General features: G+C 40.3%; 2 protein-coding genes across 2 annotated transcripts in view; both read right to left on the reverse strand.

The window, feature by feature from the left end:
• CORIN (corin, serine peptidase) overlaps positions 1-15,457 on the reverse strand; it is a 309,309-nt gene that overhangs the window by 23,347 nt on the left and 270,505 nt on the right. Inside the window, exons 17-19 of the mRNA XM_010858877.1 lie at positions 10,828-10,944; positions 7,979-8,028; positions 7,650-7,824 (exon numbers count right to left, since the gene is read on the reverse strand). Coding sequence (XP_010857179.1) covers positions 7,650-7,824; positions 7,979-8,028; positions 10,828-10,944 — 342 coding nt within the window. The remainder of the gene's footprint in view (positions 1-7,649; positions 7,825-7,978; positions 8,029-10,827; positions 10,945-15,457) is intronic.
• Positions 14,051-15,457, reverse strand: part of LOC105002326 (tropomyosin alpha-3 chain-like) — a gene marked incomplete at its 3' end in the record, with an annotated part of 2,787 nt that continues 1,380 nt past the window's right edge. Inside the window, exon 2 of the mRNA XM_010858876.1 lies at positions 14,051-14,072. Coding sequence (XP_010857178.1) covers positions 14,051-14,072 — 22 coding nt within the window. The remainder of the gene's footprint in view (positions 14,073-15,457) is intronic.

Below are 15,457 nucleotides of genomic sequence, written 5' to 3' on the forward strand. Positions count from 1 at the left end.
CGATGCACGATACTGGATGCTTGGGGCTAGTGCACTGGGATGACCCAGAGACAGGGTATGGGGAGGGAGGAGGGAGGAGGGTTCAGGATGGGGAACACATGTATACCTGTGGTGGATTCATTTCAATATTTGGCAAAACTAATACAATTATGTAAAGTTTAAAAATAAAATAAAATTAAAAAAAATAAATCAGACAGAAAGACAGATATCATATGATACTGCTTATATGTAGAATCTAAAAATAAAGTATACAAATGAATGTATAAACAAAACAGAAATAGACTCACAGACACAGAAAACAAACTTATGGTTACCAAAGGGGGGAATAAGTTAGGAGTTTGGAATTAATATATACACACAACATGTAGAATAGATAACCAACAAGGACATACTATTTAAGAAGAGAACTATACTCAGTATTTTGTAGTAATCTCTAAGGGAAAAGAATATGAAGAATATGTATATGTATAACTGAATCACTTTGCTGTACATCTGAAACAAACAAAACATTGTAAATTAACTTATTTCAATAAATTTTGTTTTTGGCCATGCTGTGTGGCTTGTGGGATGTTAGTTCCCTGACCAGTGATTGAATCTGGGCCCCTAGAGGTGGAAGAATGGAGTCCTAACCACTGGACCACCAGGGAATTCCTTCAGTTCAGTTCCATTCAGTCACTCAGTTGTGTCTGACTCCTTGGGACCCCATGGACTGCAGCACACCAGGCCTCCCTGTCCATCACCAACTCCCAGAGTTTACTCAAATTCATGTCCGTTGGGTCAGTGATGCCATCCAACCATCTCACCTTCTGTTGTCCCCTTCTCCTCCCGCCTTCAATCTTTCCCAGCATCAGGGTCCTTTCAAATGAGTCAGTTATTTGCAAAAGGTGGCCAAAGTATTGGAGTTTCAGCTTCAGCATCAGTCCTTCCAATGAATATTCAGGGCTGATTTCCTTTAGGATGGACTGGTTGGATCTCCTTACAGTCCAAGGGACTCTCAAGAGTCTTTTCCAACACCACAGTTTAAAAGCATCAATTCTTCTGTGCTCAGCTTTCTTTATAGTCCAACTCTCACATCCATACATGACCACTGGAAAAACCATAGCCTTGACTAGACAGACCTTTGTTGTGAGGGGGGCTACCCCATGTCCAAGAGCAAAAGGAATTCCTTATACTTCAACAAATCAATCAATAGGGGGAAAAAAAAACAGGAAAAATTAAAATGGTTCTTAACAAAATAATGTGTGGGAAGAACAAGAAAAGAGGATTTCTATCTGGGTAAATATTTAATATTAGTAGTAAACTATTTGAACTTTCCTTAAAGTTCAAAAAGATCATTAAAAAATTAATATTAAAAGTAAACTATTTGAACTATTTGAACTTTCCTTAAAGTCCAAAAAGCTAAACTATTTGAACTTTCCTTAACTTCTAATACCTTCATTCAAAGAGAATGATCTTCAGAGAACATCCCAGAAGATTCATCTTCCATGTGATAAAACTGTTAAGTGGTTAATACACTGAAGTGTGGAGTTGATGCCTGGTCTAAGACTATGGGAGGAGTCAGTAGTAGATAAGGTAACATTTCTAGTTCCACCACAGACTGGGTGGTTTAAACAACAAACATTTACATCTCATAGTTGTTGAGGTTAGAAGACAAAGATTAGGACGCTAGCAGGGTCAAGGTCTGATGAAGACTCTCTTCCTTGCTTATAGATGGTGATCTTGATGTATCTTTACAAGGCACAGGGAGAGAGGGCCAACTTTCTTGCTCTTCTAAGGACACTTAGGCCATTCATGGGGTTTTACCTTCATGACCTAATCACCTCTCAGGGGCCACAACTCCTAATACCACCCTCTTGGGGGTTGGATATTAAACATGGGGACACAAATGTGCTGTCCATAACACACCTGGAGAACTAAAATGTTCAGTATCCTAAAGAAGGAGAAGCTGCAAAAAAAAGAGAGAGAGAGAGGTGGGTGGCGGGATAGGTCAGTGACACAAGAATTTTCACTGTTGTTTTAGAAGAAAAGTGAATAAAGTATTTCAAAAAGGATGTAGTCCTCAAATACTGGGGAGGGTTCCAGTAAGTTGGCAACTGAAAATTCACCATTGGATTTGACAAGATGGAAGTCACTGAGGACTTTGGTAAGTGCCATTTCAAGTGACCTTGATGAGAGCGCAACCGCAGGGACCTGAGGTAAGTATAGGAAGCGTAGGAGTGGAGACAGCGACTGCAGGAAAGCCTGAGGAGTTTTACTGTGAATAATAGCTGAAATGTGGCAATAATTGAAGAAGGATGTGAAGTCAAGAGAAGGAGGTTTAAGTTGGAATACTGAGACATGTTTGCTGAAGCGAATGATCCAGCAAAAGGAAAGAAACTGATAAAAAAACAGCAGTGATAATTTGAAAAACTGTCTTTGGAAAGATGAATGGAAATGTGGTTATCTTTAAATAGGAGCAAGGACACATCCTCCACCATTACTCAAGAGAAAGGAGGGAACATGGCCACTGGCATAGACACCTTGTTGGGATTAGGGGTGCAATAAGGCCAAAGATATAATGATGTCTGTTTTCTCATAAAGAGTGAGATGAGACCAGTGGAGGGTGAAGGACATTTGGGGAGAGAGGAGAAGATGTCAAATAATTGAGAATGGAAAAGTGGCTTTACTGTGAACATATACTGATGGGTACCACGTTGTTAGATGCACATTTGAGATTCATGATCATACATTTGACACGAGCTTAGGTAGCAGTCAGGTGTGTGATATTCTCCAGCGATGGCCAGCTGTTCAGCTACAGGTGCAGAGTATGTGAATAGGTAGCTGCAAGACTAGAAGAAACAACAACTGCAAAGGTTGGAAGTGGGAGAACTCTTTAATGAGTTTCTGCAAGCCCCAGAAATGATAGGGATTGGCCCAAAGTTTAGGCCACCTGCTTGCCTAGATCCTAGACCCAGACATCTGCCACTGGAGTGGGTAGAATGCAGAGAATGCCTCTTTAGGGACAGACAAGTTGGGAGCATGGAGTCAGGTTGGGGTCACCACCATTGCTCACTCTCTGGTGATGCTGGAAAACGGCACCCCAGGAGACGTATGGATCCCAAATGCAGAATTCCTGTTTTAGTGGACATCAGTACTTGATGGGAATGGGTCAAATCTCTCAAGGTGACAGAATGGAAAGAACAGACTGTAAATGACTGGCATAGTTTATAAGTACCTAGAAGATAAAGAAGTGACCATGTGGGCTCAGTAATAAAAAGTCAGACCCAGCCATTCACTTCTTTTCCTGATTGTATTAAAACACTGTTAGATCAGTACAGGTGGGTGAGCACAAGGGTTTTGTTCTATGGGGAATGAGAAAGAGAGCTGTCCAGAAATAGGTGAAAACATTATTGAGTACTATTAAGAGTCCAGTGGGTGCTGAAAGTCAGACATGACACTAAACTGCATCGTTGGGTAAATGTTCTCAGTTCTAAAGAGCATAGGATTGAAAATGTGCTATTCACATTGACTCTTAGAGATCCACCTGATGTGTATGGCAGAAAGATGTAGGGGTAAAGAAGCTGAAGGTCCTAATGGGAGGACTGAATGATACCAGGGTACTAGGTTAGCTGGGGAAAGAAAGAAAAAAGATGAGGAAGAGGCAGAGGACTGAGATAATAGGAGACATACAAATAAGCAAATGCAAGTCTTGGAGTAAAGAATTGGTGTGGTAGAAATCAAGATTTGGGTTACCTGGCAGGGTTAAGGGTTGTGATCATATAGTGAAAGGATAGTTTTTCATGCAGGTTTCCTGGAGAGGAATCAGACACTTCTGAAAATTATGAGTTGTGTGCCAGCCTAAGAAGTTCATCCTTTAGCCTTTTGGAGATGGAATAAGGGAGGAAAATTGCTTGTTAAATTACCCCTGAAACTCAATGTCTTTCTTCCTTAGAACTGTGGAAGTTAAATTGTTATTAGGGCATCTGGGACTTCATCTAATCAACTTAGTACCTCAAGTTTTTAATTTTCCTTTGGGATTTTTAAATACTTCTCCATGGAAGAGCAAGACAACCTTGCCTTTGTTCCCCCCATGAATATAATTAAAAGAGACAGGCTTGCAAAGACCTACTGATGGGTCACACTGGGCCCTGCCAAAGTATGGGATCAGGATATGAAGCAAATCCCATTAATTATAGCAATCAATGATTCCTGCAGAGAGTAAGGCTTACAATTAGAGGTTTTCAAAAACTTTCGAGGCCACTGGAGAGACTGTAAAATAGAATCAAAGAGATCAGCACCCATTCAAGCAAAGACTTGCTTGATATTGGGCAATTTCTAACTTTGTATGGATAGGCCAGGCCCCACTCAACAGTTCTGTGAAATTCAGTTCCATAAAATTTCATCAGGGCCTTTGATAGAATATCCATGTCCTTAATTATAAACACGTATTTCTTTTCTATTGCAAGGTTCCTCCTTAACTTCACAGATCTGTCAGTGGATCTGACATAAAGAGGAAATTCGGATACCACATATGGGAATGACAAAAGTGGCATGTGAACTGAGTGAACTAGCGCATAAAGGGTGTTGTTCCTTTAAAGAGCTGTTGGATTTGTTTAGGTAATCACCTTTTGATGAATGCACTTGCTAGCACAATCTTCTGCTTATCAAGGAGTTATAAATCAGAACTGGAAAAGACATCTGGAAACATCTGGCCCCTTCCAAAGCAATAACATTCCAGTGTATTTCCTGACATACTACACAGACTCTTCCTATCATTTGGTGTCGCTCTTACACATTAAAAGTTCTCAAGAGGAGGTTCTGGTTTGACTTTTTACATTATATTTTCCCCAAAAGAGCAATCAAATAGCTAGACATACACGTTTCCCTTTTATACTCAATTCTCATGTTATATTCTAATTATTTGTTTAGATGTCTGTCTCCTCACTGGCTTAGAATTTCAAGAAATTAAAGATGTGTTCATTTCTTTAACCCCCACATGAAGATGAATATATGTTCTGGGACTCTATCCTGTAGAAACAAGGGTACTAATAGGTGAGTAGCTTTGTATAAGAAGATGTATTAAGTGTTGTTAAAATGAGAGTAAACTGGAACTAACGTGAATGTCCATCAACTCAGGAATAATATTAATAGAAAAAGTTATTGTGAGTCTCTGTGATGGAGTGTCATTTAGCTTTGAAGAAGAATGAGCTTGCGCTGCATCCATTGACTTGAAGGGGATGTCCATGATGTACTGCCACATGAGAAAATCAATCAGCAAACAAAAGTACAGAGTGCGATTTCAAATTGTAAAAATAAACGACACCCTGTGAAAAACAGGTGTTTATATCTGTGGAGGAACAATCGCTAGGGGTTACCTTGAGGATGATGAGAAAGTATAAGACAGAGTGTGTGGAAGGAGATAAAAATAGTCTAGCAAAATGCAAAAATATGCCATAACGCTAAGGGAAAAGTCAGAATGCATGTTTATAGTAATAATATATTAAAAATAAATATTTACCTTTATTGATGTCTTCACTGGTATCCGGCATAATTCTTAAGGCATTACAGAGACTATTTCAGCTGATGCCTCCACCAACACTGTGAGGTCAGGATTGTTATTTTCCTCATTTCACAGATGAGGAAACTGTAGCCCAGAGAAGTTTATAAACTGACCCATGGTCATACAGTAAATAGCAAAGCTGAGGAAATCCCCAGTGGCTCAGTGGTAAAGAATCTGCCTGCAATGCAGGAGACACAGGAGACAAGGGTTCAGTCCCTGGGTCAGGAAGATCCTCTGGAGAAGGATACGGCACCCACTCCAGTATTCTTGCCAGGAAAATCCTATGGACAGAGCAGCCTAATGGACTACAGTCCAGCCATAGAGTCACAAAGAGTGGGGCACGAATGAGTGATTGAGCATAGCACTGAGCACAGAGGAAAAATAATAATAGACAAATAGGCAAAAAAATGAAACTGCATTTTTTTCCTACAAATTAGCCTGGTTAAATGACAATAACCAATTTAATGAAGTGATAGAATTGTGAGTTTTTTAAAAAATATTTGTTATTATTTATTATTGCCATGCTGTGCTTAGTCACTCAGTCATGTCCGACTCTTTGCAACCTCATGGACTGCCAGGCTTCTCTGTCCATGGGGATTCTCCAGGCAAGAATACTTTTAAATAAAGTAAAATTATTAAAAATAAAGGGAAGAAATGGGAAGGACGGTGGTTTTTAAAACAAGTCCTCAAATACTTTGCCATTCCTCTCTGAGAGAAGAGCTCCATGTTTGGGCCCTTTGAATGTGGGTGGGGCTGTGACAGCTCTCATCAACCCCATAGCAGAAGGGGGTTGTGTGTCTTTGGTGGCTGGATCAAAAACGGTGACACAGCTTCCTCCTGGCTTCCTGTTTTGGGACTCTTGCTCTGGGGAATGCTAGCCACCAAGCTGTGAGTCCTACTTGGAGAGAAACAAAGGCCCCTGCCAACAGGTACAATCTACTCCCGGATTTCAGATGGCTCCAGCCCCAGAACCTTAGAACCTTCCAGCAGAAGCCCCTGACATTGCCAAGCAGAGACAAACCACGAGCTATGTCCTGTCTGGATGTCTAACTTCCAGAATCCTCCATGGGCATAAAACATGGTTGGATTTCATCGTTGTTACTACTGTTGTTATTGCTTGGTTAGGGCTTTTTTTGCTCAGAAATTATATAATAACAATCTAAACCAACAAGGACCTTCTTCAGGGATGTTTGTCAATCTGGCATAGATTTCCCCTTGGTCTTATTTTTCTGCTCCCCTTAGGTATATTTTGATGATTAATTTTATGTGCCAACTGGCTGGACCATGGTGCCCCAACATTTGGCAGACCACCCTCCCTAATGTGGGTGGGCCTTACCAGATCAGTTGGAGACCTTCATAGAACAAAGACTGATTCCCTCCCAAAGCAAGACAGAGTTGCTAGCCAGCACACTGCCTTTGGACTTTTACTGCAGCTCTTACCCGAGCCTCCAGCATGTCTGCCATCCCTTCACACTGTACATTCACCAAATCTCCAGTAACATTTGCCGATTCCCTGAAAACTCTTTCTCTCACTGGTCTGTTTCTCTGGGCAACCCTGACTAATACACATATTTTTTCTTTTACTCTGCTTCCCAAACTCCTCACCGATTCCTCTAGCCTCCTAATGTCACTATGCTGCTGCTGCTGCTGCTAAGTTGCTTCAGTCGTGTCCGACTCTGTGCGACCCCATGGACTGCAGCCTACCAGGCTTATCCATCCATGGGATTTTCCAGGCAACAGTACTGGAGTGGGGTGCCATTGCCTTCTCCCAATGTCACTATAGCATCCAAGTAAATCCCCACTGTTTAATTTCATATGCATTTGATGTCTTTAAGAGGGCTAGAAAAGAGACTAATGCTGGCTGAAGAGTCAGTCTTCTTTACTTCCTCCTGCCCCTCCCTCTTCAGGACATAAATCATGATTAATACACATCTATTGCCAATAAATGAGCATGATAACACCAAAGGCAGAAAAATCTAAGCAGACAAAGGCCAGGGAAGGAGATCAACTGTGACTTCTGCATTGAATTACGGAATGACATATGCCATTAAGAATGCCCAAATGACAAAAGATCAGATCCAGGCAAAGCAAAAGAAAAGGTGCAGCTTACCCCTCGAAGCAGTGGGCGACCGTCAGAACCCATTTCTTGGCAATGAGGACACAACCACAAATGTGCCCACTGGGTTCACTCTGCAGGGAACACTGCCAGGGCCACCTTCCTGGGCGACTCGTCCGACCCCCTAGAATCCTCTTGTTCATTCGGGCAGCAGGGCGGCGCCCACAGTCTGCCAAGGAGCAGGACAGAGGACAGACAGACGTGACTCATCGCTAAACCCAACTGGATGCCTGCATCTTGGCTGTCATGTACACGAGATCATTTTTCCCCCGAGCCAATCCAGTTAGGTTCATATACCATTGTTATACCACAAATTCTCTCACCTTGTTTAGTACACAGAAGAGAAATCTTACTTCTGCTGTAACAGGACTGCCTAGATTTGGAAACAAAAAAATGGCATAATATTAAGTTACGTATTTATTGTTTACTTCAAACACTTTACCAGTGGAAAGGAAAACACACGTTGTACTTAAGACAGGAACTCTCAAGGCAGGGCTGTGGTCAGCTATCACTTTGGGGTGGGGGTATAGGAAGGATGTACTTTTTTAGTGTATTTAACATCATGATAATTTCACATTTGTGGGAAGAGAAACTACAGTTAGCCAGGTTTCTCCTATCACCTTAGCTGTTTGCACCACCCAGAATATAAACTCAATGATTTTCAAAGTAGGGAGAGGAAAAGGAAAGGAACTAGACTGCTTCTCAGAATGTGTGATGAGGAGGGAGAATGTCAGATTTTTATGCTTATGGAGAGGGCATGTATGTCCAAAAGAAACTGAGAAATGGTTTGAGAGAAATAATGTATTACTTCAAAAAGGTAGAGAACAGACAAAGGAACTGAATATTTAGACTAGAAGAGAATCTTGTAGAGACTTTATTACCTTTTAAAAAACTGTAGTTGATTTACAATATTGTGTTAGTTTCAAGTATACAGCACTGTAATTCAGTTATTTTTCTGATTATATTCCATTATAGCTTATGATAAGATGTTGAATATAATCCCTCATGCTATACAGTAGATCTTTGTTGCTTATCTGTTTTATGTACAGTAGTTTGTACCTATTAATCCCATATTCCTAATTTGTCTCTCCCTGCTTCCCTTTCACCTTTGGTAACCATACATTTGTTTTCTATGTTGCTGAGAACTTTCAGTGTTAAACTACGTATCTATGATTAGCTGACAGGAAGAAGGGGGATTAAATCCATGCCATGTTACTCTAGGTGGCAGGATCAGAATCAATAGGTGGAACTTATAGAAACAGTGCATTCAGGAAAGCAAAGCTTTTTAAAAATCAGAGTTAAATTTTGAAGGAAAACACATGGCCATGTTTAAGCATCTATCAATGTGGCTGCACAGGAGAATTCAGTTCAGGGTGTGATAAGTTTATATCACAAGGTTCTCTGCTAAGCATTTATTCTACAATGCAAATTTAAAGGAAAAAAACAACACTTTGAGGCTATCAAATATACTAGGATGTGCGTAGAATCCTTGATCTGTCAGGAAAAACAAAAACCCTAAGTATTAATTTCCACATTCCTTTTTGAAGACCTGCTATATTTTCTTTTGTTGCTAAATTTGCATGTGGATCTATGTGTACAATAAATTATATAATACAGAAAAAGCACATATACGTTTTACCTTCCCATAACCTGAAGTCCTATCTCCTCCTCACTCTCATCTCATTATCCTTAGTTTCTTTGTAGCACTTCCAAATATGTGAAATTCATTGTTTGTTATTGCTTATACTCTCTCTTCTCACCTCTAAAGTGTATGTTTCCTGAGACCAGGGTTTTTGTCCCCCTTATCACTTCTACATCCCCTCAGAGCTCAACAATAAACCTGGCGTAGAAAAGATAGCAATGATTAGCTGTTATCTATTAGATCTTAAAATCATAGCTTTTAGGAATAGGGAAAGATCAAAGACTATCTATCTGTCTTAACTCTTTTATTTTAAAAGGAAATTGAGGTTGTGTGGGATCACACATCTAGGTAGTAAGGCAGGACTAGAATTAAATCACTGACTCCTCATTTCAAGTGACTTTATCTATCTATCCATCTACCTATCTATCTATCTACCGACCTAGAAGGGCTTTCCTGGAAGTTCCAGTTTGGGAGAACAAACCACTCTGTTGGAAGATTCAGGTCATTGTTTTGGAGAAGGTGCTTCAGTTGACAGAAGCAGAAATTTTCAGAAATTTGGTCACAGTTTTGTCTATAGGCAAAATGTCAAGACATCTAAAGAAAAATGACCCACCTTTTAATTTTCTTCTTTGAAATTCTTAAGAGGTTGTTTCCCTAGCACTAATTAAAAGCTTTGGAGTCACAAAAACTTGGTTTGAGTTCAGAGAATAGCACTTACCATTTGTGGGCTGTGAATCTGAGCAAGTTTTATGTAAATATTCTATAGCTATGCCCCTATAATGTCATAATCACTAGATGTGTTGCAGGGGGAAAGACAGGCAGAGGGGCCCCGCGGACAGACCGAGAAGAGCGGACGCGCTCACCGGAAACGCCCGTCCCTCATCCGGCACCGCTTAGGTTCGGCCCAGGAGAGCACGACCACACCACATCCATCAGTTGCACTTTCATGCTCCTATAATGTCATAATCACTAAATGTGTTAATTCCCTCAATGTATCTTTCTCCTGCACCCCTGCTCATAGATGAGGGAGCAACGCTTTTTAACATTCCACGATTTTTTTTTAGGGGAATTTTTTCAGAAGTGAATTTTCAAGGTTACTTGATTACAATTTCTTTGTGTGTGTGTTTTTTTCTCAGACTTTCCGAGTTTTATCAGCTGTCATTACTTCAATTTCTTCTGTTAACTAGTTCCATGTAGCATCTGTAGGAAGTGTAGACATTAAGAACTTATTTCAAACAGGATGTGAAAAAACACTCTAAGATTAGAACCCGAGCTCCTCATCCTACACTATGATAGTTTCTGTAATCGTAATTTAAAAACGCAGTTAGCCAAAAGAAAAAGATGTAAGTCTACAAAGAAGGAAAAAAGCCAAATGATGTTGAAATACAAATGTCCTTAGGTAGTCTATGGAAGTTCCTCTTTGATATGACACATTTAGAATACCTTAGATTTGAAACAGAAGCAGGGCCTTGATGATAGACCTTTGCTCCATAATCCACTCTACACAGCTCTAGTAATGGGTTGTCTTACCCTTTTACCAGTAGTTCGTGCAAAGTTGTTGCATTAAGGCTCTCCCAGTTGGAGTGTAATGTAAGCCACTGTTGGTCTTGCTCCTGTTCCTCTATCAATTTGGTCATAGATGGTTCCCTAATAGAAAGACAAATACCAGATAAATATTCTAGTGCAATGATCTTTGACCAAGCAATATCATTATTGAGCACTTACTTCTGCCTGCCAAAGTAGAAGATGTGGGCTCGATCTCTGGGTCAGGAAGATCCCCTGTAGAAGGAAATGGCAACCCACTCCAGTATTCTTGCCTGGAGAATTCCAGGGACAGAGGAGCCTGGGGGGCTATGTCCATGAGGTCATAAAGGAGTCAGATAAGACTTAGCAACTAAACAACAACAATAACAACTCTTACAAAAAAGAAGCATTAAATTAATAGTCAATATTTCAAGAGGGGGATTAGTATTCAAAAAAGTTTGCTATGGAATGTGATCAGCAAGAGAAGTTACTAAAAGTATCCTGAAGCAATAAAGATCCACAATGTTATAGCTATTTTAGTCACTCTCTGCGGAAATATATTTGTACATCTGAGGTGTTGGAATTCTAATATATGCCATGTAAAAGCCAATACCTGAAAAACAAGAGCAAGTTTTGGAAGGAATCAAAAGTAAATAAAATTTAATTGCCTGGAGTATTTTTCATCTTTTCTTATCTAGTATAATCTTACAATAAAGCAATATCTTACAATAAGTAATAAGTAGAGAAAAGCAATGGCTATTTAGTGTCTGTTTAGACAGTATAAAATTGTAAGTGGGATTTTTTCAACATACTGCAAAATATTTATGCAGTAAAAATTAGGAAGGACTCTAGGAAGCAGAGATAGTGGTGAGCATCATTTTGCTGTTTACCTATATTCTCACTCAGCTTCCACCACTACTCTGCTTTGAATGCCTCATTCAGGTATCACATAAATACAATTGGCCTGTAGCCAAGCTTTAAAATTTTAAGTTTCCAAACTGTTTGGGTTTTTATGTAAAATATCCTATACTTCAAGAAATAGTTGGTTCACTTAGGCAATCCATATTTGAAGAAAATCTTTTGGATCTTTTTCACCTGATGCTATCATGGGTCGATGAGGTGGTGGAATTCATTTTAGACAGGAGGAAGGAGGGTTCCTTCTGAATCTGGAAGAAAGTAGGAGAGAAGGAAATAGGTACTTGGATTTGGAGATGGGGAGAGAATTCAAGAGAGTTCATGAGAGAATGCAAATCAGATAATCAGATGAGTTCAGTTCAGTTCAGTCCCCCAGTTGTATCCAACTCTTGTGACCCCATGGACTGCAGCATGCCAGGCTTCTCTGTCCATCACCAACTCCAGGAGTTTATCCAAACTCATGTCCATTGAGTCAGTGATGCCATCCAACCATGCTTATCCCCTTCTCCTCCCACCTTCAATCTTTCCCAGCATCAAGGTCTTTTCAAATGAGTCAGTTTTTTGCATCAGTTGGGCAAAGTATTGGAGTTTCAGCTTCAGCATCAGTCCTTCCAATGAATATTCAGGACTGATTTCCTTTAGGATGGACTGATTAGATCTCCTTGCAGTCCAAGGGACTGTCAAGAGTCTTCTCCAACAACACAGTTCAAAAGCATCAATACTTTGGTGCTCAGCTTTCTTTTATAGTCCATCTCTCACATCCATACATGACTACTGGGAAAACCATAGCTTTGACTAGACAGATCTTTGTTGACAAAGTAATGTCTCTGCTTTTTAATATGCTGTCTAGGTTGGTCATAACTTTTCTTTCAAGGAGTAAGCATCTTTTAATTTCATGGCTGCAGTCACCATCTGCGGTGCTTTTGGAGCCCAAGAAAATAAAGGCTGTCACTGTTTCCCCATCTATTTTCCATGAAGTGATGGGACCAGATGCCATGATCTTAGTTTTCTGAATGTTGAGTTTTAAGCCAACTTTACACTCTCCTCTTTCACTTTCATCAAGAGGTTCTTTAGTTCTTCCTTACTTTCCGCAATAAGGATGTTGTCATCTGCATATCTGAGGTTACTGATATTCCTCCTGGTAATCTTGATTCCAGCTTCTGCTTCATCCAGTTCAGCATTTTGCATGATGTACTCTGCATATAAGTTAAATAAGAACGATGACAATATACATCCTTGATATACTCCTTTCCCGATTTGGAACGAGTCAGTTGTTTCATGTCCAGTTCTAACTCTTGCTTCTTGATCTACAAACAGATTTCACATGAGGCAATTCACGCGGTCTGGTATTCCCAACTCTTTAAGTATTTTCCACAGTGTATTGTGATCCACAAAGTCTAATGCTTTGGCACAGTCAATAAAGCAGAAGTAGATGTTTTTCTGGAACTCTCTTGCCTTTTCAATGACCCAATGGATGTTGGCAATTTGATCTCTGGTTCCTCTGCCTTTATTAAATCCAGCTTGAACATCTGGAAGTTCACAGTTCATGTACTGTTGAAGCCTGACTTGAAGAACTTTGAGCATTCCTTTACTAATGTGTGAGATGAGTGCAATTGTGCAGTAGTTTGAGCATTCTTTGGCATTGCCTTTCTTTGGGATTGGAATGAAAACTGACCTTTTCCAGTCCTGTGGCCATTGCTGTGTTTTCCAAATTTGCCAACATATTGAGTGCAGCACTTTCACAGCATCATCTTTTAGGATTTGAAATAGCTCAACTGGAATTCCATCACCTCCACTAGCTTTGTTTTTAGTGATGCTTCCTAAGGCCCACTTGACTTCACATTCCAGGATGGCTGGCTCTAGGTGAGTGATCGTACCATCATGGTTATCTGTATCATGAAGATCTTTTTTGCATAGTTCTTCTGTGTATTTTTGCCACCTCTTCTTAATATCTTCTGCTTCTGTTAGGTCCATACCATTTCTGTTCTTTATTGTGCCCATCTCTGCATGAAATGTTCCCTTGGTATCTCTGATTTTCTTGAAGAGATCTCTAGTATTTCCCATTCTACTGTTTTCCTCTATTTCTTAGCACTAATCACTGAGGAAGGCTTTCTTATTTCTCCTTGCTATTCTTTGGAATTCTGCATTCAAATGGATATAGATTTCCTTTTCTCCTTTGACTTTTGCTTGTCTTTCTTTTCATAGCTATTTGTAAGGACTCCTCAGACAACCATTTTGCCTTTTTGCATTTCTTTTTCTTGGGGATGGTCTTGATCACGGCTTCCTGTACAATGTCATGAACCTCCATCCACAGTTCTTCAGGCACTCTGTCTATCAGATCTAATCCCTTGAATCTATTTGTCACTTCTACTGTATAATCGTAAGGAAATTTATTTAGGTCATACCTGAATGGTCTAGTGGTTTTCCCTACTTTCTTCAATTTAAGTCTGAATTTGGCAATAAGGAGTTCATGATCTGAGCCACAGTCAGCTCCCAGTCTTGTTTTTGCTGACTGTATAGAGCTTCTCCATCTTTGGCTGCAAAGAACACAATCAATCTGATTTCGCTGTTGGCCATCTGGTGATACCCATGTGTAGAGTCTTCTCTTGTGTTGTTGGAAGAGGGTGTTTGCTATGACCAGTGCATTTTCTTGGCAAAAGTCTATTAGCCTTTGCCCTGCTTCACTCTGTACTCCAAGACCAAATTTGTCTGTTACTCCAGGTATTTCTTGACTTACTACTTTTGCATTCTGGTCCCCTATAATGAAAAGGACATCTTTTTCTGGGGTTAATTCTAGAAGGTCTTGTAGGTCTTCATCAGCTCAGTTCAGTTCAGTCACTCAGTCATGTCCGACTCTTTGCAGCCCTATGAATCACAGCACCCCAGGTCTCCCTGTCCATCACCAACTCCCAGAGTTCACTCAAACTCATGTCCATCAAGTCAGTGATGCCATATAGCCATCTCATCCTCTGTCGTCCCCTTCTCCTCCTGCCCCCAATCCCTCCCAACATCAGGGTCTTTTCCAATGAGTCAACTCTTCACATGAGGTGGCCAAAGTACTGGAGTTTCAGCTTCAGCATCAGTCCTTCCAATCAACACCCAGGACTGGTCTCCTTTAGGATGGACTGGTTGGATCTCCTTGCAGTCCAAGGGACTCTCAAGAGTCTTCTTCAACACCACAGTTCAAAAGCATCAATTCTTCGGTGCTCAGCTCTCTTCACAGTCTGACTCTCACATCCATACATGACCACAGGAAAAACCATAGCCTTGACTAGATGGACCTTTGTTGGCAAAACAGTGTCTCTGCTTTTTTTTTTTTTCATATTGGATTTATTTATTTTGGAGGGACTGGTTATTTCAAAAAGACATTTATCAATTTTCAGTATCAAAACAGTTACACTATTGGTTTTTTTTCTCCCAATTGGTCCCCAAAGAGACCACACCAAAGGAGAGAACATTTTAAGCCAATTAAGCTGCAGGATGCACCCCTAACAGACCTCACTGAAACCTCATCAAAAAAGGGGGATTGGGTAGGGAAAGAAACTTTAAAAGATCAGCACACTGCTAGCCCACAGACTGTAGAGAGCTCTCACAGGCAGAGGGGTGACCAGTTTGCCTCAACCCCAAAGAGGCAAAGTTCCAAAATATAAAAATTTACAAGTTTTGTACATACGCTTTTCAAGATTTCTCCAGCACTAACCAATACAAAGCACAGTGAGAT

Source organism: Bison bison, unplaced genomic scaffold (genome assembly GCF_000754665.1).
Source record: "Bison bison bison isolate TAMUID 2011002044 unplaced genomic scaffold, Bison_UMD1.0 scf7180017864451, whole genome shotgun sequence".
NCBI classification, from domain to species: Eukaryota; Metazoa; Chordata; class Mammalia; order Artiodactyla; family Bovidae; genus Bison; species Bison bison.